The 27,679-nt window shown below is 37.4% G+C and overlaps 1 protein-coding gene across 7 annotated transcripts in view; it reads right to left on the reverse strand.

The window, feature by feature from the left end:
• Nucleotides 1-27,679, reverse strand: part of SLC38A9 (solute carrier family 38 member 9) — a 91,482-nt gene that overhangs the window by 30,661 nt on the left and 33,142 nt on the right. For 4 of the 7 annotated variants that reach the window (XR_001886035.1, XM_017874194.1, XM_017874193.1 and 1 more), the window contains 7 exons: nucleotides 20,363-20,495; nucleotides 17,283-17,404; nucleotides 17,086-17,149; nucleotides 16,757-16,850; nucleotides 12,213-12,383; nucleotides 4,545-4,604; nucleotides 1,284-1,478 (listed from right to left, as the gene is read on the reverse strand). Coding sequence is in view for 6 of the 7 variants with exons in the window: in XM_017874194.1 (XP_017729683.1) it covers nucleotides 1,284-1,478; nucleotides 4,545-4,604; nucleotides 12,213-12,383; nucleotides 16,757-16,850; nucleotides 17,086-17,149; nucleotides 17,283-17,404; nucleotides 20,363-20,495 (839 nt within the window). In the remaining variant the exon portion in view is untranslated. Of the gene's footprint in view, nucleotides 1-1,283; nucleotides 1,479-4,544; nucleotides 4,605-12,212; nucleotides 12,384-16,756; nucleotides 16,851-17,085; nucleotides 17,150-17,282; nucleotides 17,405-20,362; nucleotides 20,496-21,101; nucleotides 21,292-27,679 lie in introns of those variants that run through there. The other 3 variants (XM_017874197.1, XM_017874198.1, XM_017874195.1) reach the window with 2 other exon arrangements.

Raw genomic sequence — 27,679 nt, forward strand, 5'->3', positions numbered from 1 at the left:
TTTTTTTTTTTTGAGATACAGTCTCGTTCTGTTACCCAGGCTGGATGGAGTACAGTGGCGTGATCTCAGCTCACTGCAACCTCCACCTCCTGGGTTCAAGCAATTCTCTGCCTCAGCCTCCCAAGTAGCTGGGATTACAGGCGCCTGCCACCACGCCTGACTAATTTTTGTATTTTTAATAAAGACGGGGTTTCACCATCTTGACCAAGCTGGTCTTGAACTCCTGACCTTGTGATCCACCTGCCCTGGCCTCCCAAAGTGCTGGGATTATAGGCATGAGCCACGGCATCTGGCCCCTTTTGCCATTTTAAGTGGAGTAAAAACATTCGTTTAGTGGTTTTTGAAAAGCAGGGCTCACAGAAAGAGGTCTATTGCTTGAAGAAGGCAATAGTGTTCTAAGAAAAAAAAAAAAGCACTGAGGAAGAGAGCAAAAGCAGAATAAACCTAAGAAGCCTGACATAGAGAATGATTTCCCAGGTTCAAAGTCAGGTGACAATCCTGCATAATACTCTTAGAGACTGTAGGAAAAAACATTCTATAACCTTCCTTAATAAGTTCTGTTTCCAACCATTAGAATTGAGAATTCCTATAACATCCAATTTGGATCTCTCCTCCTGAAATTTTCATCTATTTCATCTAGTTGTATCCTCAGAGGAAATGAGGAAGAATTGTTCAGTAAGTTTAGAATGAGAAACCAAATAATTCGTGTCTCAAAAAAAAAAAAAAAAAAACTACAACCAAACCAAAACTGGTCATCTACACTTTTCTCCGTGCCAAACTCTATAAAAAAAATAGAAAAAATCAGGTTATCATAAGAATGAACAACTTGCCAGGTACGGTGGCTCACACCTGTAATCCCAGCACTTTGGGAGGCCAAGGCAGGTCAATCACCTAAGGTCAGGGGTTCAAGACCAGCCTGGACAACATGATGAAACCCCACCTCTACTAAAAATACAAAATTAGCCGGGCGTGCTGGCACACACCTGTAATCCCAGCTACTTGGGAGGCTGAGGCACAAGAATTGCTTGAACCCCGGAGGCAGAGGTTGCAGTGAGCCGAGACTGGGCCATTGCACTCCACCCTGGGCAACAAGAGCGAAACTCTGTCTCAAAAAAAAAAAAAAAGAAAGAAAAGGAAAAGAAAAAAACAAAACAAAAAGGAATGAACAAATTAAATACAGATGAACAGGCTTGGAAGGTAACTCCCCAATCAGATCATATTTCCCTAGACTCCACCACGTATTCTATTATACAAAGTCTCCATAATTCAGTGGTACTACTTACCTAGGATATTAAATTTTGAAAAAAATGAAGGAGATTTGAAATTGAGCAGTGGAAGGAGGAGCCCTACAAGATAAAAGGGCACTGTCCTGGACTTATCCCACCACTTTTCAAACTGTTGGGCTCCTGTGTCATTGGCATAGAAAATCATAGAGCTGTTGTCAGGATGGCCTCCACTCCCGGCACTTGGACAAATCACTGCAATAGGAAAGTACCAGATTAGAGAAGATGACCAAAAAAAACCAAAAAAACAAAAAACGAAAAAACAAAAAAACAGAAAATGACTGCCTCTAGAGACAGACACTTGCTCTACCAACCTCAACTTTTCCCAGGAGCCTAAATGTCTCCTTTCTGGAAAAAATAGAGGGTTAATTTTAGGAATATTAGTACTCCTTCACCTAAAAATAAATAAGAGTGAGGGAATCTTTAAAATTTCTGAGATATTATCTTTATTTTTATTTATTTATTTTTTGAGACAGTTTCGCTCTGTCGCCCAGGCTGGAGTGCAGTGGTGCAATCTCGGCTCACTGCAACCTCCGCCTCCTGGGGTCAAGTGATTCTCCTACCTCAGCCTCCTGAGTAGCTGGGATTACAGGCACATGCCACCATGCCGGGCTAATTTTTGTATTTTTAGTAGAGACAGGGTTTCACCATGCTGGCCAAGCTGGTCTCCAACTCTTGACCTCGTGGTCTGCCCGCCTCGGCCTCCCAAAGTGCTGGGATTATAGGCCTGAGCCACTGTGCCCGGCCTAACTGTATGTTTCTTACATACTGATCTACAAGTGGCAATTTCTCCTGTTATCAGACAGAATACCAGCCATTCTCACTGTGTTTCTAATGTCACAATAGAGTTTTTGCTAATAATCAGTTCTTCGTAAAGAACTCTTAATGCAGATAGAAAATACTCATCTTAAGTAACCCTTATACTTATCATTTGTCAAAGAGAAAGAATATTCATTGTCAGTTCTATTTTTAATTTTATTGTCTATCCATTATTTGGCATGCCACAAAGCCAAACATTTAATTTTCTTTCTCCTTCTCAGTCAACATTTTAGTGTGTTTTTTTTCTATGCTCTGGACAGAAATTTTCTTGTGCTAATTATAGTGGTTAAAAGCACAGACTATGGCAGCTGGGCACAGTGGCTCATTCCTCTAATCCTAGCACTTTGGGAAGCTGAGGAAGGAGGATCACTTGAGGCCAGGAGTTTGAGACTAGCCTAGAAAACATGGCAACCCTGTCTCTACAAGAATAACAAAATTTTGCTGGATGGGATGTGTAACTGTAGTTCCAGTTACTTGGGCGGTGGAGGTGGGAGGATTGCTGAAACCCAGGAGTACCAGGTTGCAGTGAGCTATGATCATGCCACTATAGGCCAACCTAGGCAACAGAGAGAGATCTTGTCTCAAAAAAAAAAAAAAAAAAAAAAGAGCACAGGCTGTGGATGGAAGTTAACTGACTGAATAATGAATTCCCAACTCTGCCACTTAATATTTAGGTGTCCTTGGATGAAATTAACTACTATGTTCCCTGGTCTCTTCACCTGGAAAATGGAGTTGACATTATCTACCACTTAGGGTTGCTGTAAAACATTTAATGCAATGCCTGCACATAGGCATTCAATAAATGTTAGCTGTAATTTATTTTTTTTTTTGAGACAGGGTCTCACTCTGTCATTCAGGCTGGAGGGCAGTGGCGTAACTACGGCTCACTGTAGCCTCAACCTCTCAGGCTCAAGTGATCCTCCTGCCTCAGCCTCCCGAGTAGCTCGGAATGCAGGCGCATGCCACAATGGCCAGCTAATTAAATTTTTTTTTTTTGTAGAGACAGGGTCTTGCTATGTTGCCCAGGCTGATCTCAAAGTCCTGGGCTCAAGCAATCCTCCTGCCTCGGCCTCTCAAAGTGTTAGAATTAAAAGCATGAGCCACTATGCCCAGTAGCTAAAATTTTTTACATTAACTGAAATGGATTGTTTCATATTCTCACTGTTTACTACACTGTTCAAAATAAACATTAGCAGAGAAATCAAGAAGTGCTGGATATAAGATATCACTATATAAAGTAAACTGACTGCTGATGGTGTTCTCTAAATCATCAATGTGACTGTGATATTAATATTTATTACCTTAATGATGAACTGACTCCCTACTGGAGAAGTACTATTAACTTTAGATATTAGTAAACTAGTTTCATCAATTAATATTAGAATAGGTATAGTAAAATAATTTTCTCTTTAAATACAAGGATGTTATTTGGTTCTTTGAAAATTCTGAGTAAGGGATAGGGCACAAGAGATTTTAGTATAATAATTCAAAGGTATACGTGTGTGTGTCCACAGGAATAAAAGCTAGTACTTTACTCACTGACTTTCTAGCATTAACAAAAGACAGGTTTAATTAGGGGGAAAAGTAAGATAATGAGTAGCAAATACTGGAATGTAAACTTCATGAGAGGAGGGACTTTTATCTGTTCATTATTATATCCCCAGAGCCTAGAATAGTTCCTGACACATAGTAGGTTTAATAAATGTGTTTAATGAATTATCCTCTTAGCGATCAATGTGCATCTCCATCAACATGACATCAGTTTAGTATCCCTGAAATCTAAATACATAAAGCTTTAGGTGATGTTCAAGTTTAACAGCATAACTGTTACCAAAGTTATATTAACGTTTATATTCACTTTCCCTGTAACTGTCATATTGGATTAAACCCATTGGCCACAATGGTTTTTTTTAAAAAATAAAGAAAAATTTCTAAGAAATTAATTTCTTTTGGAGCCAAAGCTTCAATTTATTTTTCCATATTTAGTTACTAACCTCTGTTTATTACTAGAAAATGAATTCTTTTACAGGTTACAAATTTGTATAGCCTATATATTAATAACTAAAACAACAGATCTCTAAAACTAAGTTAAACTGAGAACTACGCTTCTAGACATCTGATATAATTAATAGTGATATAGGTTCTTGAAAATATTGATTATTCACAGGCAAATATGGATACTGTAGATAAAATTGTGAGTTGTATAATATGAACTAAATGTTGCCTAGCTCACATTAATACAACCTATTGCCTGGTTACATTAACACAGCCTTTTGGAGGTTCTTTTTTTAAAACACACTAACTACCAACAATTTAGTAGCAGCTCAGTAAACATAATAATTTTGTACTAATCATTTACCTAAAATAAGGCCACATGTTCTACCTTAAATTCTTTTTGGAGCAAGGTGCAGAGTAAAGAAACAAACATCCCAAACTACTTACCAGGGTTGCTATTATTGGTACTCAGTATAGTGTCCGTGTCATTAATGTGATGAATAAAATCTAAAAATAAAGGAAAAAATATAGTTTAACACTGAATGAAAGATACTAAATCTATTACCCTCGAAGGTCTTTTATTTACAAAAATCTTTTTTTTTTTCTTTCTTTGAGACGGAATCTCGCTCTGTTGCCCAGGCTGGAGTGCAGTGGCGCCATCTCGGCTCACCGCAAGCTCCGCCTCCCGAGTTCACGCCATTCTCCTGCCTCAGCCTCGCCAGTGGCTTGGACTACAGGCGCCTGCCACCACTCCCGGCTAATTTTTTGTATTTTTTTTAGTAGACACAGGTTTCATCGTGTTAGCCAGGATAGTCTCGATCTCCTGACTTTGTGATCCATGCACTTCAGCCTCCCAAACTGCTAGGATTACAGGCATGAGCCACAGCGCCCGGCCTATAAAAATCTTTTAATATCTATGTAGTAATCTAGTACACTGAACCAAGACGACTTCACTGTTAACATAGCTTCACCTTCTGCAGTTTTCTTCACTTATAAGGCATGATAATGTTAATGGCTTCACAGTTCCACTGTGGAAAATCTTTACATAATTGAAGATTTCAGAAAAATCTGTCCACAACACTGAATTAATGATAGTTTAAAGCCCCGGAATAAAGATATGTATGTAAGTTTTCTTTTATACTCACACTAAAGTTACATCTCACATAGAGTACAGTTCTAAAGTGTGCAAAAAGGGGAAACCAACACTCATACACAGCTAACCTTACCTGGAAAATCAATTAAAGTTTTTTTTTTTTACAAAGTACAATACATACTTTTATAGATCTAAGGCCATATACGAATTGTTATGCACATGAAGAACCACTGAATTAGACTAAAGGAAGTAACAAAGAATAAAGCACATGCAGATGGCTGAGCATTCATCATTCTAGTGAAAAAGAGAACAGGCAGAGAATGTGTTTACTTGCCTCAGGGGATTTACTTTATTCTGTTTGATATTAACCTTCTATAACCTGAGTAAGCATTAATAAAAGTATTTGTTGTGAAACTTGAAAAAGATAGTAAAAGGTGCTGGGTTAGGTTTTAAGGTCATAAAACTAAGTTAAATGGTTGAATTATTCATATTCACTGTATGTTTCTCAAGATAGAATTAAAAAAAAAAAAACAGTGTAGTACTCTGGGTTTTTATAATATCTCCAAGGGTTGTTTATGATTTAAGATTGCAATTTATGAATCTTTGTATAATTTCTTGATGCCAAAGACTTACAATAAGGCTAGTAAAATCTTGACACAAAGTGTACTGGGTTAAATAGCATTCCTCTTACCCCAATTTTATGTCCACTAGAAACCTCAGAATGTGACCTTTTTAAAAATAGAGTCTTTGTAGATATAATCAAATTAAGATGAGGTCATAATAGATTAGGGTGGGCCCTAAAGCCAATGACTGATGTCTTTTATTTTATTTTATTTTTATCTTTTTGAGACAGAATCTTGCTGTCACCCAGGCTGGGGTGCAGTCGCATGACTGCAACCTCCACCTCCCGGGTTCAAGAAATTTTCCTGCCTCAGCCTCCCAAGTAGCTGAAATTACAGGCACCTGCCACCACACCCAGCTAATTTTTGTATTTTTAGCAGAGACAGGGTTTCACCATGTTGGCCAGGCTGGTCTCGAACTCCTGACCTCACGTGATCCACATGCCTCAGCCTCCCAGAGTGCTGGGATTACAGGCATGAGCCACCGTACCCAGCCCAATTTATAGGAAGAGGGAAATTTGGACACAGACACACAGAGGGAAGAGGGCCATGTGAAGATGGAGGGAGAAACTGGAGTGATGTACCTACTTGCCAAGGAATGCCAGAGACCACCAGCAACCAACAAAGGTTAGGAAGAGGCAAGGAAGGATTCTTCCCTAGAGCCTTAGGAGGGACCAGGGCCCTGTTCACCCTTTGATTTCACATCTCTAGTATCCATAGTTATGAAAGAAGAAATCCGTGTTGTTGTAAGCATATTAATGGTAATTTGTTACTGCACCTTTGGGAAACTAACACACCAAGGCTCATGGACAGCATGAAAAAGAAAAACCACAGGCCAATATTTGTTAGGAAAAGACACAAAAAGTCTAAACAAATGTTAGCTCCTACCCCTCCAAAAAAGCAAACTCAATCCAGTAAGGCATTTGAAAAATATATGTCATGACTAAGTTTACCCCACAATACAAGGATGGTTTAAATTTTACAAACTGTATTCATTTAATTCATCATATTGATAAAGGAGAAAATTTAATTAAGATAATCTCTTGATTGTCTCTTAGTATATTTTATCTCAAGAGATGTAGAATAAGTACTTGATAAAATTCAACCACTTTAATAAAAATGCTTAATAAGACAACAGATGGGAGTGTCTTTAAATTATTAAAGGGTACAACTGATATCCCACAACAAACATAATGTGAAACATTAGAAAGATTTCCTTATGAACAATATAAGAATATCTGCAGGCACTGCTTCAATGCAACTTCACACTTAAAAAAAAAAAGTCAATATATACATATACACACACGTTTATATGTGTCTGTGTACGTATATATAATTACATATGTCTATAAATATAAATGTATGTATACATATATGAACTATTTAAAAAATAACTGGAAAGGTTTATTTTATTTTATTTTTATTTGAGATGGAGTCTCGCTCTTGTTGCCCAGGCTGGAGTGCAGTGGCACGATCGTGGCTCACTGCAACCTCCACCTCCCAGGTTCAAGCGATTCTCCTGCCTCAGCCTCCTGAGTAGCAGGGATTACAGGGGCCCACTGCTACGCCTGGGTAATTTTTGTACTTTTAGTAGAGACGGGGTTTCGCTGTGCTGGCCAGGCTGATCTCTAACTCCTGACCTCAGGTGATCTGCCTGCCTTGGCCTCCCAAAGTGCTGAGATTATAGGCGTGAGCCACTAAGCCCAGCCAGAAAGCTTTTTAAATTCACAGATGATATGATTATTTAAATAGGAAATACAAAGTGCATCCACAAAATTTTTATTTTTTATTTCTATTTTTTTTTTTGAGATGGAGTCTCACCCTGTCACCCAGGCTGGAGTGCAGTGGCATGATTTCCGTTCACTGCAAGCTCCGCCCCACCAGGTTTGTGCCATTCTCCTGCCTCAGCCTCGAGTAGCTGGGACTACAGGCACCAGCCATCACGCCCGGCTAATTTTTTTGTATTTTTAGTAGAGATAGGGTTTCACCGTGTTGGCCAGGATGGTCTCGATTTCCTGACCTCGTGAACCACCCACCTCGGCCTCCCAAAGTGCTGGGATTACAGGCGTGAGCCACCATGCCCAGCTACAAAATTTTTAGAATCAGTAAGAGTTCAGTAAGTTTGCTAGATTCAAGATAAACATTCAAGGGGCAGGGCACGGTGGCTCATGACTGTAATCCCAGCACTTTGGGAGGCCAAGGCGGGCAGACTACTTGAACTCAGGAGCTCAAGACCAGCCTGGGCAACATGACGAAACCTGTCTCTACAAAAAATACAAAAATTATCCAGGCATGGTGGTGGTATTTGCCTGTAGTCCCAGCTAGATCGGGAGGCTGAGGTGAGAGGATCACCTGAGCCTGGAGAGGTCAAGGCTACAGTGAGTTGTGATCACACCACTGCACCCCAGAGGCTGGGTGAAAGAGTGAGACCCTGTCTCAAAAAAAAAAAAAAAAAATTCAAAATGTAATTAGCAACAAATATTTGCTAATATTGCTAATTTATAATAGCAACAAATAATTTGACTGTATAATCAAAAATATATCATTACTTTCTGGGAAGATGGAAATGTTCTATTTGTTGAAGGAGGTGTGGGTTGTATAGATGTATGTATGTATAATTAAGACTTGTTTATTTCAATGAGTAAATTCTATCTAAAAGAAGCACTATATATATACTAATAGTTGAACTAGGTGGGGAGTGGGAGTAGCATGGTTTATGTCTTCTTAATGGATGTGATGTTAGTCTCAAAAGGGACAAAATTCATTGTTAGGGGGTGAAAGAAACTCTTCTTACAGATTAAAGCATATATATGTATACAGTTCATAAAGAGATTTACAGTATATCTTTGGTATTAAAATTTCATGGGAGGGGTGATCAGAAAAAAATATCTAAAAGGCTCCTTGAAGGGACGATAATGAAAAAATGGTTGAAAAACACTACTATAGATGATTTTAAAATGACAGAATGTTGATAACTGTTTAAACTAGGTAAGGAGAAATTTTACTATTCTGTTTTTTTGTATGTGTTTGAGATTTTCTATATTTTATTATAAAAAATACACAGTTTTTATACTGCATATTTGTATATTAAAACTATAGTTACAGAAAAAATGTTAAGATCCCGAGGAAAAGTCCACCAAAAAATGATATGTAAGATCTTCATCAAAAAAAAATTTAAAACCTAAATAAACAAAGAACTACGCCATGCCAAAGTCATGAATAGGAAGACTCAGTATCTAAATGATATAAATTCTCTCCACATTAATAAATCCAATGCAATGTCAATCAAATTCTAACTCAATATGCAATGATATCAATTACTGCACTGTGTACCAACTGATAAAATCAATGCAATTCCAATCAAATTCTGATTGGAATTTTGTGGAACTTGATAAGTTGATTCTAAAATGTATATGGTAGAGTTGTGAATCATAATGGAGAAAAACAGTAATTTTAAAATAAAAAACTTTTGAGTAACATAGACCTACCATATAAAAAGAGAAGACAAGTCACTAATTAGAAGATATTTGCAACACAATAATGGATAAAAGGTTAGTATTCGAACTTTACAGAGTTCCTATAGGTAAGCAAAGGACCAATAACCTGATACAAAAATGGACAAAGGATATGAATAAGCTATTTAATGGTCAATATAATTAAGAAAAGATGATTAATGCCACTCCTTATGAGGAGAAATGCAAATTAAAACCACATCCTGATGGCAAAATTTAAGTCTGATAATACTGAGTGTGAGTGAGGATGTGGAACAAGGGGAATTTTCATAAACTGTTGGCAGGAGTGTAAGTGGTACAAGCATGATAAAGAACAATTCTGCAATTTCAAGTAAGGTTGAAAATGCGAATATCTTAAGTTCCAGAAATGTGTCTATAAGGTCCATAGCTTGGAGAAACTCCCCGCCATGTATACAAGGAGACAGAAATAAGGATGTTTAATAAAGCCTTGCACAATAAGTGAAAACAAATTAAATGTTTATCAACGAGAACAGATAAAAAAGTTGTATATTCATATTACTAAATGCTATAAACAATAAGAATGAACTTTGTCTATTAATAGAGATGATGAAAGACAGAAAGCAAGTTGCAAAAGCGTTTGCATAGATTAAAAACAAGCCACCAGGCACCGTGGCTCACACCTGTAATCCCAGCACTTTGGGAGGCTGAGGTGGGCGGATCATGAGGTCAGGAGATCGAGACCATCCTGGCCAACATGGTGAAACCTTGTCTCTACTAAAAACACAAAAATTAGCTGGGTGTGGTGGTGCACACCTGTGATCTCCGCTACTCGGGAGGCTGAGGCAGGAGAACCGCTTGAACCTGGGAGGTGGAGATTGCAGTGAGCTGAGATCTCACCACTGCACTCCAGCCTGGCGACAGAGTGAGACTCCATCTCAAAAAAAACAAAACAAAAAACCCCCAAATAGTATATGTTGCTCTTATATTCATGCAGTAAAAGTCCAAAAAGTGCATGGGATTGATAAACACCAAATTAAGAGAAGGAAAATGAGATGGAGAAGGAGTGCACGTGGGGCTTCCACACTACCCATAATATTTTCTTTTTATAGGAATATAGAACTAACTAAGCACAGTGGCTTGTGTCTATAATTTTTTTTTTTTTTGAGATGGAGTCTTGCTCTGTTGCCCAGGCTGGAGTGCAGTGGCGCAATCTCAGTCACTGCAACCTCTGCCTCCCAGGTTCAAGAGATTCTTGTGACTCAGGCTCCCAAGTAGCTGGGATCACAGGCATGCGCTACCACACCAAGCTAATTTTGTATTTTTAGTAGAGATGGGGTTTCACCATGTTAGCCGGGCTGGTCTCGAATTTCTGAGTTCAGGTGATCCACCCGCCTCGTCCTCCCAAAGTGCTGTGATTACAGGCGTGAGCCACCACGCCCGGCTTGTGCCTATAATTCAAGCCACTTAGTAAGCTGAGATGGGAGAATCGCTTGAGGCCAGGAGGTAGAAACTAGCCTGGGCAACATACTGACACTCTGTCTCTACCAAAAAAAAAAGAGAGATCTAATAAAATAAGACAAATGAGACACAAAACTCATTAGTCAGTATACTGGTATTTATATTAGCTTTTGCATTTTTTTGTAGTTTGAAATATTCCATAGTTCTTTAAAAACAATAAAGATGCTTGAGGTCAGATGTGGTGGCTTATGCCTGTAATCCCAGCACTTTGGGAGGCCGAGGTGTGAGGATCACTTGAGGTCAGGAGTTTGAGACCAGCCTGGCCAACATGGTGAAACCCCATCTCTAAAAATACAAAAATTAGCTGAGTGTTATCATGGGCGCTTATAACCCCAGCTACTCAGAAGGCCAAAGCAGGAGAATCACTTGAACCTGGGAGGTGGAGGTTGCAGTGATCCGAGAATGTGTCACAGCACTCCAGCTTGGGTGACAGAGCAAGACTCCGTCTCAAAAAAACCAAAAAAACAATAAAAATGCTTGGCAATAAAAATTATAAAGTTAATTTTATTCTTTAAAGTTTAAAATAAAATAGAATTTATCTCCCTCATTCAAAGGCTCTTAGGGAAATTAGCTGCTGTGATTATGTTAGGACTTATTTTGAAATTTGGTTTTCACATAAATCCAGATTTTAAATATATGTTTTATTTAAAGCTGCTAAACATACATTAAACTTTAGGTTTAGTGAAAACTTTAGTAAAACCTTTATACGGAAAAAGGTTTGGTATCTTACACAATAAACTTCCAGTTCAGTACAGTGGCATGAGCCTGTAACCAGGAGGCTGAGGTGGGGGGATCACTTGAGCCCAGGAGTTTGAGACCAGCCAGGGCAACATAGCAAGGCCCTCTCTCAAAAAAAGAAAAAAAAAATTTCATTAAGTAAAAAAATGAACTTCCTCTATCCAACCTAAAAAAAATTATAAAAAGTATTTGGACTGATTTCTAAGACTCTCTTCAGAATTTAAGTAGCTGATTTGGGTAAATTATAATTCTGTGATACGTAAATATTAATAACATATTTATCACATAAATTCCATTATTCTTTGACTTCCTAATCTTCTATCCTAATATGTTGAAAATAAGTGGCTGAAATTTGTTTCCCCTAGAGTCTACATATCAAATTCTTTAGTAAAACAAACTTAAAAGATCTGCTGGATTATAGACATGTTTTATATTAACTAAAGATTTTGGAGGAATATTATTCATTCAAAGATTAATGTTTGGAAATAAGCGTACACTATATTTGAGATCACAACCACAGAAAGCAAACTGAATAAAATATATTTTCCAAAATTATATATGTTACTTCTTATTTTATTTATCCCAAGTCCTAGAATTTAAGGCTAGAACTAACATTACAGTAGTAATTGTACTTGAAAGTACTGTGTTAAAAGCATATGATATGGATACTTACTAAAAATAAACTTTCCAGTATTAAAAAGAAAATTTGACATAAGCACCCAATAAACTATCATTGCTCCGATGAGAGACACCAAGGAGAAAAGGAGACTCGACCACTGCCCAAAGGAGCCGAAATAATGTCTGCAGACATCTGGATATTCCCAGGTAGTGGTATCCAACGAAGCTAGATAAAGTAAGAGAAAGAATAAAACTAAATGTTGAACATATATTCCATATTCATAATCTGTGTTCCCCAAATAAACTCAAAAATTTGTCGAAATATTATGAGTATTCTATCGCTAGATATTAGAATATATTATGAGATAATAAAATTAAAACATTATAGAAAAATAAAAAAAGAAATGTAAATAAAATAGTACAGGAAACCTGAGAAACAGATTACAGTATCATAACATTTTATAATTAATAAAAGCAAGTGATAAACTAAGGTTAGACAAATGCATCAGTAAGAGCCAGAAAATATTATGTAATATTTGGCATATTTGAACAACAACATTGGGGAAAGTTTCTTGAGTCACACTTTCTACCACATGCCAATATAAATTTCAGAAAACTGAGTCAAACAGACTGGGCATGATGGCTCATGTCTATCATTCCAGAACGTTCGGAGGCCGAGGTGGGTAGATCACTTGAGGTCAGGAGTTTGAGATCAGCCTGGTCAACATGGTGAAACCCCATATCTACCAAAAAATACAAAAAAATTAGCTGGGCATAGTGGCACGCCTGTAGTCCCAGCTACTCTGGAGGCTGAGGCGTGAGAATTGTTTGAACCTGGGAAGCAGAGGTTGCAGTGAGCTGAGATCATGCCACTGCACTCCAGCCTAGATGACAGAGCGAGACTCCATTTAAAAAAAAAAAAAAATGAAAGAAAAGAAAGAAATTAAATAACAAAAAAGTTAAAAAACATAATGTAGAAATAGAACATGAAAGGTTATCCTCTTCTAGCAACTGAAGAAACAAATTACAATGAAAAAGACAAAGAGGGCTGGGCCTGGTGGCTCAGGTCTGTAACCCCAGCACTTTGGGAGGCTGAGGTGGACAGATTGCTTGAGCCTAGGAGTTGGAGACCAGCCTGAGCAACATGGCAAAATCCCATATTTACAAAAATACAAAAATTAGCTAGGTGTAGTGGCGTGCACCTGTAGTCCCAGCTACTCAGGAGGCTGAGGTGGGAGGATCCCTTGAGACCAGGAGGTTGAGGCTGCAATGAACCATGATCCCACCACTGCACCAAAAAGAAAGTAATTTAAAAGAATACAGAAAGTATATATAAAATATTTTTAGAAGAGTATTCCTGAGAATAGCAAAAACAAGCAATGACTTTAACATACGACATAGGGCAATGATTAAGCAAATACAATAGAGCTGCCGTGCGCAACTGTATACAATCATTAAGAGACACAAATGGTGATTGTAGAAACATAACATGTACTAAAAAATAGGTAATAAAGTAGAAGACAACTAAAATACAATATGATTAACTTTAAAAAGCATGTATTTAGAGATTCCTATCATTTAGGATATAAATTTACATAAGAAAACAAAAAACTAAAACCATTTGCTTTTCCATGATAGGGTTATTATATTAACAATATAAACTTTGTGTTTTACATTTCAATGTTCAAGAAAGAATATGGATAAGTATAACCTATTAAAGAGTATTTTAATTGTCATCAAAGGATAATTGTACAGTCTTTTTTCCTCTATGATCCCACGCTTTGAACTACTTTGAAATAATTGTTATGTTTGATGAATATAGAAAAACTGAAGTTCTGCCATCTTTGAAGCAAAATATGGCAGCTAGTACATGGCAGAAAGCAGTGATAAGCCTGAAAACTTGGGGCATTAGAATATGATAATTCACATCTAGATAAAGAATGTGAGGACAATATCACTATAAAGAATAACTGTTTTGGCTGGGTGTGGTGGCTCATGCCTGTAATCCCAGCACTTTGGGAGGCCGAGGCAGGTGGATCAACTTGAGGTCAGAAGTTCGAGACCAGCCTGGCCAATATGGCGAAACACCATCTCTACAAAAAATACAAAAATTGCTGGGCGTGGTGGCTCATGCCTGTAATCCTAGCACTTTGGGAGGCCAAGGCGGGTGGATCATGAGGTCAGGAGATCGAGACCATGGTGAAACCCCATATCTACTAAAAATACAAAAAATTAGTCAGGCCCGGTGGCAGGCACCTGTAGTCCCAGCTACTTGGGAGGCTTAGGCAGGAGAATGGCGTGAACCCGGGAGGCGTAGCTTGCAGTGAGCCGTAGCTTGCAGATCCTGCCACTGCACTCCAGCCTGGGTGACAGAGTGAGACTGCGTCTCAAAAAAAAAGAAAAAGAAAAGAAAAAAAATACAAAAATTAGTCAGGCATGGTGGTGGGCGCCAGTAGTCCCAGCTACTCGGGAGGCTGAGGCATGAAAATTGCTTGAACCTGGGAGGAGGAGGTTGCAGTGAGCTGAGTGACTCTTAGCATTTCTAATAAAATTATCTTTTGACTGATAATATAATTCTAAGTCTTCTAGTTTTTATATTTAGGGTTTTTTTTTTTTTTTTTTTTTTTTTTTTTTTTTCTTTTTTTTTTTTTTTTTTTTTTTTGCTGCATTGGACAATATCTCCAAAAAAACTGATTAATTTTGAACATTTCTATGTTTTCTTGACTTTAATGAAAACTGCTTTAGCATTTTATAATTTTAGAATGGTGCTGGTACTTGTCTGGGAATAAATAGACTTTGTTATTTTTAAGTAGTGCTTTTCACTTAGAGTTTTAATCAGAAACAGGTGCTGAATTCTATTAAGTACCTTTTTGATATCTATTGATGCAATTATCAATTTTCCTTTAATTTGTTAATGTAGTGAATTATGTTGGGTTTCTTAATAATGAAACATCCTTGCATTACTGGAACAAACCTTATCTTAGACACAGGATATTCTTTTGATACGCTGTTGGATTCTATATGATAATGTTTTACAAATAAATTTTACATCTACATATTATTTTCTTTATTTTTGGTCATGTCAGGCTTTGTGTTATGGGTGTGTGGACTTTGTAAACTGAATTGGTGGAAGATTTTTATTTTATTTTATTTTATTTTGAGACAGAGTCTCACTCCATCACCCAGGCTAAAGTACAGTGGCACAATCTTTGCTCACTGCAACCTCCACTTCCTTGGTTCAAGCAATTCTTGGGCCTCAGCCTCTCTTCTTTTTAAATGGTGTGGAATAATTTAATAACATGGGAGTTAACAGTTATACAGCCAATAATCCCAGCATTTTGGGAGGCTGAGGTGAGCAGATCACTTGAACCCAGTAGTTCGAGACCAACCTGAGCAAGATGGTGAAACCCTGTCTCTATGAAAAACACAAAAAATTAACCGGGCATGATGGCATGCACCTGTAGTCCCAGCTACCCGGGAGGCTGAGGTGGGAGAATCACCTGTGCCCGGGAGGTCCGGGCAGCAGTGAGCTGTGACAGCGCTGCTGCATTCTAGCCTGGGTGACAGAGTGAGACCCTGTCTCAAAAAGAAAAAAAAAGAAAAGAAAGAAAAGAAAAGAAAAAAGTTATAGAGAGAACTCTGTGGGGGCTCTGTTCCAATTTTAAATTAGATGCTGAATTAGATAAGATATGAACTTACTGTATATGTTTAAAGAAGTCTTCCAAGTTTAGCCACAATTTGCCTTAGAAACCAGAGGCTAAAATTATCTCCTTTTACCATTTAGAAACCAGAATGAATCTTCTCTCAAGACTTTTTTATTCTTTTTTTTTTTTCAAGGCTGGTCTCAAACTCCTGGACTAAAGTGATCTTCCCACCTATGCCTGCTGAGTTGCTGGGACTACAGGCACACACTACCAGGTCTGGCTTCTCAAGACTTTTAAACAAATACTCGCCCAGTGACTAACACTAGATCTGGTTAACATAAAGAAGAAAGCTGCTTAGTAGGCACAGAAAAAAACTGGAGGCAAAGTCTGATCTGTTGATTCATACTTGCTAAGATTTAATGAAATAATGCGTGTTTGTTTAGGTCATAGACTACTTTAAAACAACCTAAAAAATATATTTCCCTGATCCAGAATATGTAGATAAGAGTAGAGGTAAGGTGTTCACACAACTTCAAATATTCATTACTAGAGAGTTGCTTACATTTTCATATTTAGGAGATTCTAACATTAGATCTTTTGGTATGAATAGGTAAAAACAAGTCACCATTAACTGACAGGAAGCACAGAATTCTCAATTTAGTTCTGGCAAAGACATTACTTTATAAATATGAGTTTTTAAATGATTCTTATGAAGAATCTAGCACCACAGTGAATGCTCTCTGCAAGTAACTCCCAGCTTCTCTGAATTTCAAAGGCAGCCACTAATATATTATTAACAAATTCAATTTAGCTGAAAGCGATGAATTACAGAAGTAAATCTTTAGGTACAAAGTAGACAGTTGACACACATGTGGCATATACACACTAGTGACCTGCCTCAAAGTGAAATGCTTATTAATAACCATAATCTATTGTCACTGTGACAAATTCTTACACATCATAGTCCGTGATTTCACTACTCGGTAGCAGCAATAAAGTGTTAAAAGGCCCATCAGTATGATGACACACATTCCAGTAGTAAATCCAGCCTGTTTAAAAATAAAAGTATAAAACAGCATATATCATCATGTAAGCATAAATTCATATGCAATTATTTTACCCTAAACAATCATGGTAAAAACTTGACAACTCATGAAAAACTAAATATAACCATCTATTTTCTTTCATGAATTTTATGTAGATTCATTAAAACCTCTGTTATAAAACTTGCAATATAAAGAGAAAATCATTTAGGCAAAAAGTGTGCTGAAAAATTAGTATTACCTGTTTTATGCCCCAAGGAATGCTTAGTATAGATGTTCCCATCATGGTATTCCAAATCATAAAACTGAAAACACAGAGTAATAGCAGTAAAAAAAATGGAGTTTGACTCTTCAAACATTTTAATTGAGACAAAAAATAACCAGTAATTTTCACTCATATACAGTTTAAGTCAGGCTCCAAAAAGCCATTTCACTCACATGGTTACTAAACTGGTGTTTTTACCGTATCCTTCAGTGTAACTTTGAAGTTTATAAGCAGAGCCCAAAGGGCTATACACATAGCACTCTTCTGGACCTGGAACTACATGGTCTGGGGCAATCTGGTAAAAAGGAAACATAGAGAAATGTCAGAACCAGGAAATGCAAAATGGGATATTTTCTACACATCAGATCACCTCACTCTAGATACCTTTTTTTTTTGTTTTTTTGAATGGAGTCTTGCTCTGTCACCCAGGCTGGAGTGCAGTGATGTGATCTTGGCTCACTGCAAGTGCCGCCTCCCAGGTTCACACCATTCTCCTGCCTTGGCCTCCTGAGTAGCTGGGACTACAGGCACCTGCCACCACGCCCGGCTAATTTTTTGTATTTTTTTGTAGAGATGGGGTTTCACAGTGTTAGCCAGGATGGTCTTGATCTCCTGACCTCGTGACCCACCCACCTCAGCCTCCCAAAGTGCTGGGATTATAGGCATGAGCCACCATGCCTGGCCCTCTAGACACATTTTAACTATCATAAACAAGTACTATGCATCCCTGATTAGTGAATTAAAAAATTCTTTTTCAAATATAGAAAATCTAACTAAAAAAGCAAGAGTTTAAAAATCCAAAATAATTTTGGGATTTTCAGAAAACGAGTGTGGATGCAAGTACTATGAATCCCTGATTAGTGAATTAAAAAATTTTTTTTCAAATATAGAAAATCTAACTAAAAAAGCAAGAGTTTAAAAATCCAAAATAATTTGGGATTTTCAGAAAACGAGTGTGGATGTATACACACATTCATTAAGAATGGCTATATCATTGTTAATTTTACATCACTGTTTACATACTCTGACTTGCTAGACTCACCTCAGTGTCAGTTAACAAACGGCATTCAACTTTGGTGCACATGCTGACTCTATTTCCAGGCAAACAATATACATTCAAGTATAAACGTGCTCAGCTGAGATCTCCAGGGTTTGTTTCCAAGAGCAGAGCCTCTAGAAGGTCTCCACTAGACCCAGAGATACTGGATTACCTCTACTTCTCCAAGGGCTTAAGTAATTCCATTATGCAACTAAGACTTTACCACAACTACTGATGTCAAGGCCTAAGGGGAAAAAGCCAAAAAAAATTGGGAAAAAAATTACCCTACCCAGAACATTTTGGAAATCCCTATTTTGGCCATGCAAGAGGAAATCTTAATATTTATTTCACATAGCTATTGTTTAGGCTTAAGAGATAGCTATATACCAGTGATGCCCAATCACTGGTCCTTATTAAATGTTAATGAATGTTGGTTCTCTTCTTTTTATTAATAATACTAATTTTAAAATCCTATTTTCTCCCAGAATGTTCTCATTTTCAGTTAAACTTGCAAGTTTCTGAATATCTCATATGTGGTAGTTTTTATAAGCTACCAAATTATTTACATATTTTTTATCCTAAAATAGTAATACAGATTTTTAGAAGATCAAGGGTCAACAAACTCTGGCCCATAGGCCAAATCTGGCTTCAACCTGATTATTATATAGCCTCTTTCCTGAGAATGGTTTTTATGATTTTATAATTTTTTTTTTTTTTTTTGAGACGGAGTCTTGCTCTGTCGCCCGAGCTGGAGTGCAGTGGCAGGATCTCAGCTCACTGCAAGCTCCGCCTCCTGGGTTTACGCCATTCTCCTGCCTCAGCCTCCCGAGTAGCTGGGACTACAGGCGCCTGCCACCTCGCCCGGCTAGTTTTTTTTTTGTATTTTTAGTAGAGACGGGGTTTCACCGTGTTAGCCAGGATGGTCTCGATCTCCTGACCTCGTGATCCGCCCGTCTTGGCCTCCCAAAGTGCTAGGATTACAGGCTTGAGCCACTGCGCCCAGCCAATTTAATAAATTTTTAATTTATAATTTTGATGATCATAAAATGAAGAATATCATGTGACAGTATGTGACCTCAAAGTCTAAGACATTTAGTATCTGGCTCTTTGACTCCTGGTTTTGATCAATAAAAGAATAATGCTAAATAAGAAACTACTATATTTATGTATGTACATATTTCAGTTTCCCCCTTTTTTTTTTAAGAGATGGAGTCACATGGCTGGGCACAGTGGCTCATGCCTGTAATCCCAGCACTTTGGGAGGCCGAGGTGGGTGGGTCACGAGGTCAGGAGTTCAAGACCAGCCTGGCCAACATGGTGAAACCCGTCTCTACTCAAAATACAAAAATTAGCCAGGTGTGGTGGCATACACCTGTAATCCCAGCTACTCGGGAGCCTGAGGCAGGAGAATGGCTTGAACCCAGGAGGCAGGGGGTGTGGTGAGCCGAGATCGCACCACTGCACTCCAGCCTGGGTGACAGAGCGACACACCATCTAAAAAAAGAAAAAAGAAAAAAAGAGATGGGTCATACTCTCTTGCTCAGGAGAATGCAGTGGCACAATCACAGCTCACTGCATCCTCAAGCAATCCATCCTGGGCTCAAGGGATCCTCCTGTCTTAGCCTTCCAAGTAGCTGGAAATACAGGTGCGAGCCATCACACTTGGCTAATTGAAAAAATTTTTTTTGTAGAGACAGGGTTTCACCATTTTCTCCAGGCTGGTCTTGAACTCCTGGGCTCAAGTGATCCTCTTGCCTTGGCCTCCCAAAATGCTGAGATTACAGGCATGAGTTACTGTGCTCAGCCAGTTTCCCATTCTTGTAGAAAATTTCCAAAAAACTATTTCCCTTGTAGCTTCAAAGTTAAAAATTGACCACACTAAGCAGAACTTGTTATTATTTGCTATTAGTCAATGGCCTAACCTGCCATTTCAAAAGTAATTTATCCTCCTCAGAGATTTGGGGAATGGGGATCAGGGGAATTTTCCAAAAAAATCTCCAGGTTGTTGTCAACACAGAAAGATTGTTTCAAATTTAGATAAGAATGAACTGGAAGGATGTAGGAAGTGTATTAATTACTGTCTTTGACTTTGAATGATGCTGTCCTTGAAATACAGTCAGAAAAAAGTTCAATCACTGGGAGGTGCCCTGGCTTATATTGTTCACTGTTCATTTCAACTGAATTTTAGACTATTAGTAATGTTTTGTCTCTTACCAGTGCCTTGTCTGCAGGAGTGGTGAGCCGGCTGTAGTAATGAATTCTCTTGTTCATGGCGGAGGCATGGTCACTAACCCTCTGAATGACATGATTCACATTCACGATGTTTGTGGGCTCTATATAGAAAGGCCTACAGAAGGGAATATACACTTGACAAAAGTATTCAGCCAAAATTCTGGAAGTCAGCCTTTGAAGAAAATAACTTCTTGTCCTACATTAGTAATGGGATGCACAAAGGCAAGGCATTGACTTCTCACTTTTGGTGCAAAAAGAAAATGTCACAAAAGAAGTATTATCCTATCCACAGAATAAAGCTTTTGTCTTCATAACACTTTTACTTTAAGCACACTTTTTTAATCTTCAGAAATTTAGCATCAGAGAAGGCAAAACAGAAAGAACTTAAAACAGTTATTAAAAAGAAATATAGCAGCTATCAGTTTCCAACAATGAAACTTAAGACAGCTTTGAATAGTCTCTCAAAAAAGCTTTTGGCACTAAATCAGAGAAATTATGGACTAAAATGTTCCTCTCCTGAAGAGTCTCTACTCCTTCCTTATGGGCCAAAGCTATTTCCTATGATAAACAGAATTCTTATTCCTTGGTTCATGTATTAAGGATTAGTGACCTCAACTATCAGATCCCCTTATGAGACTTATCCAAATCAGTATAAAATAGAACATCAGGACAATGGAAATATTTTGCCTCATTCTACTTCTTGTGGATTTTAGTAACATACCCTCTTATTTATATATATGCTTCCTTTCCACGACTGCATCCTAATCAACTGCAGATTTTGGTGTTCAATCATCCTTTTCAGTCACCAACCTCTTCGGTTTCTTTCTGAAACTCCCTCATTTTCTTCTGAAGTTTCCAGTAATATACTATCCAAAATGAAAAGACCAGGCAGAGTTTTATGAAAAGACTGTATCTTTTCATAAAAGATTCTTAGACTTCTTGAAGTCACAAGTGACACTGTACCCCAAATTGTACATAATTTGCCATTTCAGGCACAGATCCAAATAAAGAAGAAAAAAAATCCAGATTTATCATTGGTTCCACATAACTCCTTTATACTTACAGTTCTGAAAGAAACTTAAAATGTAGTAATATATGGTAATCATTTCTGGAGATACTGTTAACCTAATCTTTTTTTTTTTTTTTTTTTTCTGAGACAGAGTCTCACTCTGTCGCCCAGGCTGGAGTGCAGTGGCGCGACCTCGGCTCACTGCAACCTCCACCTCCTGGGTTCAAGCAATTTTCTGGCCTCAGCCTCCAGAGTAGCTGGGACTTACTCTGGTAGTACTCAGGTTTCAGACCAGTTAGGCAGCTCCTCCGTTCTGTCCAGAAGCTACTGAATTGTAGGTCTTTGTTTGTTTTGATAATGTTGTACAAATACATGTACTCAGGTGTGCACCACTATGACTGACTAATTTTTGTATTTTTGGTAGAGACGGGATTTCACCATGTTGGCCAGGCTGGTCTCCAACTCCTGACCTCAGGTAATCTGCCTGCCTTCGCCTCCCAAAGTGTTGGGATTACAGGCATGAGCCACCACACCCAGCCATTAATCTAATCTTGTGGGAACTATTTGAAAAACCAAGTGACTGAACATTTACTTTCTGCTATTTTTCTTATTAATTCTGTGATATTTGAGAAATGGTAGCAGAGGTGTTAAACTTAGTTTTATCTCTCTAGTTAGCATACAGAATCTTTGAATCTTTTATTATTTGTTCTCTACCACAACACCTAAATATGCTGGGTACTACATAGGTCAATTCAATGAATATGTAAGTAGAGCACTTATAGAGCAAATATGTGAATATAGGGATCAATATGACATATCATATATACTAGTGCTGTGGTTTGAATATGTCCCCCAAAGTTTGTGTGTTGGAAGAAAATCCCTAATGCAACAGTTCCAACAGTGGAACCTTTAAGCGGTGATTAGGTCATGCGGGCTCTGAGTTCACAAACAGATTAATGACATTATCTTGGGAGCAGGTTAGTATCATAGGAGTGGGTTCCTGGTAAAAGAATGAGTTCAGTTCCCTTCCTTCCCCCTACCCTCTCTCACGTACTCTTTGGCCTTTCCACAATGTGGTGATAAGCACGAAGTCCCTCCCTACATGTGGGCCCTTTGACCTTGGACTTCCCAGTCTCCAGAACTATAAGAAATAAATCTCTGTTCTTTTAAAATTACCCAGTCTCAGGTATTCTGTTACAGCAGTATAAAATGAACTAAGACACTAAGCATATTATTGTTAAGTGAATTAAGTGGTGTCAATATATTTCAAAGGGATATAATAAAAATGAATGGGCCAGAAGCTGAAAAAGCAATCCCTACTTGTAAATTTGGTAGTCTGCTGTAACTACCAATTATCCCAAAGCATTATGATGTCCAATATAATTTGTATCTCTACTACCACACTCAGTGGTACTAAAAGCAACATAAAATATTTATATCTGGCAGATGGCTTAATTATACCTGGGGTCACACTCTATAGTGCATTCTTTTGCTTTGCAAGAATGATGCCCTACAAAATTCAAGAAAGAATGATAGCTTTAATACCAACATAATGCAAAGACTGAAGCTAGTCATGGATTACCAAAAGAGACTGATAAGTATCATACTGATAGAAAGAGATGTAGGTGTTCTACTGCTAGCCTTTTACTTTAAAACTCAATAGTATTAGTTCCAACCACTAAGTTGGTTTGAGGCCTGCTTGCTGAAAAGTAGTCAGGAAGTGCTAAATATCTTGGCTCCTGGTTTCTCACAGAAGTGTTAACTGCACCAGTTTAGTTGGCTTGACTACTCTGAGGGCAGAATGACTCTGAAAGTTTTCTTTTCCAACAGTTTTCATCGAGATGCTGAGTGCCTGTTCAAACAAATATTCTGGAATCTTTTCAAAACAGTCTCTTCAAAAAATATACAACTCAGCATATTTAACTGAATTATTAGAAACATATGCTTAAAGCTTCATTTGAGAAGAAAAAATATAAACTATATTTTAAATTGAACTTTAGTTGGATCTGAAAACACTTTTAAAATTAAACAATACTATACAGAGAATATTCAGAATAAGACTTTTGAAACTGGGGCTTTCTTTTTTTGATCATAGTTTCACATGACTGCTCCCTATCAATGTTACTTCTCATTTGAAATGTAGTTCAGCTGTGCCACACTGAAAATAAAGAAGTCATATTTATCTTACCTTATACATATTTATGGTCATACCACAGAAAAAATGCTTTCAATATTAAGCAAAATTTACAAAATATTTTAAAATGTGAGTCAAACCTCATATTTTCATTTAATACACATATAAACAGAGAAACCTTATTTGTACCTAATACCTTTTCTAGATTCCACTCCTTAAATTCCTTAAAAATTTTTGGTTTATACATCTGTCTCCACCCTCCTACTGACCAGTTATGCTTCTCTGAAATTTAACAACAATGCCATCACTCTTAAGAAGGTCTGTACCCCAAATGAGGTACAAAACCAGGTGCAACTGAATTCAGTATTTAGGGATATACAGACAACAAAACTATTATAAACCATAGGGAAATTATTATACAAAGTCAAGATAGTGGCCATCCCTAGGGAGGACTGGGGATGTGTTTGGTGAAGGACACATGGAGAACTGTGTTTTGACCTTATGTTGCTTGGATGGATGTTGGCTTTATTATTCTTTCTTTCTTTCTTTCTTTTTTTTGAGACAGCGTTTTACTCTATCGCCTAGGCCAGAGGTCTAGGCCATGGTTTACTGCAGCCTCAACCATCTGGGCTCAAGCAAGTTTCCTGCCTCAGCCTCAGCCTCCCAAGTAGCCGGGACATACCACCATACCTGGCTAATTTAAAATATTTTAAAAATAGAGGCAAGGTCTTGCCATATTGCCCAGGCTGGTCTCAAACTTCTGGCACAAGCAATCCTCCTGTCTTGGCCTCCCAAACTGTTGGGATTACAGGCATGAGTCACTGTACCTGGCCTATAAATACTTCTTAAATTGTACATATACAAGGCACTTCTTTGTACATGTGATATATCAAAAATAAATTTTTAAAAATAGATTTTAAGTGGACACATCCTTTCAAAATTTAGTAGAGAGGTTGAGAGAGACTCAAAAATCTTTTGTATCATACAGAAATTTATCGGTTATGTTGTGGCAAACTTAAACAAGCTACCTATTTTTCTTCTACAAGAAACACTCAGTGGTACTAAAAAGCAACATAAAAATATTTATATCTGGCAGATGGCTTAATTATACCTGGGGTCACACTCTATAGTGCATTCTTTTTGCTTTGCAAGAATGATGCCCTACAAAATTCAAGAAAGAATGATAGCTTTAATACCAACATAATGCAAAGACTGAAGCTAGTCATGGATTACCAAAAGAGACTGATAAGTATCATACTGATAGAAAGAGATGTAGGTGTTCTACTGCTAGCCTTTTACTTTAAAAACTCAATAGTATTAGTTCCAACCACTAAGTTGGTTTGAGGCCTGCTTGCTGAAAAGTAGTCAGGAAGTGCTAAATATCTTGGCTCCTGGTTTCTCACAGAAGTGTTAACTGCACCAGTTTAGTTGGCTTGACTACTCTGAGGGCAGAATGACTCTGAAAGTTTTTCTTTTCCAACAGTTTTCATCGAGATGCTGAGTGCCTGTTCAAACAAATATTCTGGAATCTTTTCAAAACAGTCTCTTCAAAAAATATACAACTCAGCATATTTAACTGAATTATTAGAAACATATGCTTAAAGCTTCATTTGAGAAGAAAAAATATAAACTATATTTTTAAATTGAACTTTAGTTGGATCTGAAAACACTTTTAAAATTAAACAATACTATACAGAGAATATTCAGAATAAGACTTTTGAAACTGGGGCTTTCTTTTTTTGATCATAGTTTCACATGACTGCTCCCTATCAATGTTACTTCTCATTTGAAATGTAGTTCAGCTGTGCCACACTGAAAATAAAGAAGTCATATTTATCTTACCTTATACATATTTATGGTCATACCACAGAAAAAATGCTTTCAATATTAAGCAAAATTTACAAAATATTTTAAAATGTGAGTCAAACCTCATATTTTCATTTAATACACATATAAACAGAGAAACCTTATTTGTACCTAATACCTTTTCTAGATTCCACTCCTTAAATTCCTTAAAATTTTGGTTTATACATCTGTCTCCACCCTCCTACTGACCAGTTATGCTTCTCTGAAATTTAACAACAATGCCATCACTCTTAAGAAGGTCTGTACCCCAAATGAGGTACAAAACCAGGTGCAACTGAATTCAGTATTTAGGGATATACAGACAACAAAACTATTATAAACCATAGGGAAATTATTATACAAAGTCAAGATAGTGGCCATCCCTAGGGAGGACTGGGGATGTGTTTGGTGAAGGACACATGGAGAACTGTGTTTTGACCTTATGTTGCTTGGATGGATGTTGGCTTTATTATTCTTTCTTTCTTTCTTTCTTTTTTTTGAGACAGCGTTTTACTCTATCGCCTAGGCCAGAGGTCTAGGCCATGGTTTACTGCAGCCTCAACCATCTGGGCTCAAGCAAGTTTCCTGCCTCAGCCTCAGCCTCCCAAGTAGCCGGGACATACCACCATACCTGGCTAATTTAAAATATTTTAAAATAGAGGCAAGGTCTTGCCATATTGCCCAGGCTGGTCTCAAACTTCTGGCACAAGCAATCCTCCTGTCTTGGCCTCCCAAACTGTTGGGATTACAGGCATGAGTCACTGTACCTGGCCTATAAATACTTCTTAAATTGTACATATACAAGGCACTTCTTTGTACATGTGATATATCAAAATAAATTTTAAAATAGATTTTAAGTGGACACATCCTTTCAAAATTTAGTAGAGAGGTTGAGAGAGACTCAAAATCTTTTGTATCATACAGAAATTTATCGGTTATGTTGTGGCAAACTTAAACAAGCTACCTATTTTTCTTCTACAAGAAACAATTACTCCTAATTTGATGACTTTTTCTATGATGACACATAGTTGTCAATAGTATGCTACATAGGTACACAGCAGATATTAAAACAACCCCTCCCCATACTTAATTTATCTCCCTTCGAGATAAAGATAGTATTTTAATTATCTGAGAAAGTAGTTGCTTTTAAAAAAAACATGTTATACAAAGAACATTCTTTGTATAATAATAAATGTTTAGAAATGTTCCCATTGTTAGATGGTTTTATTGCTGAACATGTCTGTCACCAATAAAAACTCTTATCTGCAATTTCATACACATGGATTCAAAATTTTCTAAGATTTAAATACTTCCAAATGAAGAATTTAAATGGTCTTTGAACCTGTCATTAAACATGACAGAAAATCAAAGTAATAATTATAATTCTAAAGCAAATTGCACTACCAGTATCTTGGTATTTACTCCATGTATTAATACATGCAAGTATTAATACTAATATTTTAATTGAAAAGTGTGCAGAAGTATATAACAATGTTTAGAAATCAGTGAAATTAAATACTCAACATATTTCAAATGTGGAAATTTACAAACATTATAAAGTATCAAATAAAACATTAATATATAAAACATAAACATTAAAAAATAAAACATAAACATTAAACAGTTAGGATTCTAACATAAAGTATTCAATATGACTGTATGCAATGCTTCTTTACCCTTTGTAAACTTCCACCCAGTGTGCCTTTCAAAATGACACCTCTCAAGTAATCATTCCAGAAAGACTTTAGGACCTTCCTAAAGTGTTTAGTACTCTTCCAACGGATGTTTCAGACCAGCTAGACAGCTCCTCCACTCTGTCCAGAAGCTACTGAATTGTAGGTCTTTGCTTGTTTGTTTGTTTTGAGATAGGGTCTCATTGTGTCACCCAGGCTGGAGTACAGGGGTGCGCTGATAGCTCGCAGCAGCAACAGGAGGCTCAAGTGATCCTCTTGCCTCAGCCTCCCAAGAAGCTGGGACTACAGGTGTGCACCACCGTGCTCAGCTAATTTAAGTAGAGACAGAATTTCACTATGTTGCCCGGGTGGGTCTTGAACTCCTCAGCTCAAGCAATCCACCCATCTCAGCCTCCCAAACTGCTGAGATTACAGGCGTGAGCTACCACGTCCAGGCTCTTTTCATTTTTAATGTTTCAATGCTTAATGTACAGGCTCTTTTCATTTTTAATGTTTTTATGGGTACATAATAGTTGCACATATTAGGCACCAGGTTCTGACCACAAGGATCCTAAAGCTTTTTGTCCATGACTTTTTTTTTAATCTCTTGGTGAACATTTCTTGCCATCTTTTCCTGG

This window comes from Rhinopithecus bieti, unplaced genomic scaffold (genome assembly GCF_001698545.2).
Source record: "Rhinopithecus bieti isolate Rb0 unplaced genomic scaffold, ASM169854v2 scaffold_6513, whole genome shotgun sequence".
Taxonomy (NCBI): domain Eukaryota; kingdom Metazoa; phylum Chordata; class Mammalia; order Primates; family Cercopithecidae; genus Rhinopithecus; species Rhinopithecus bieti.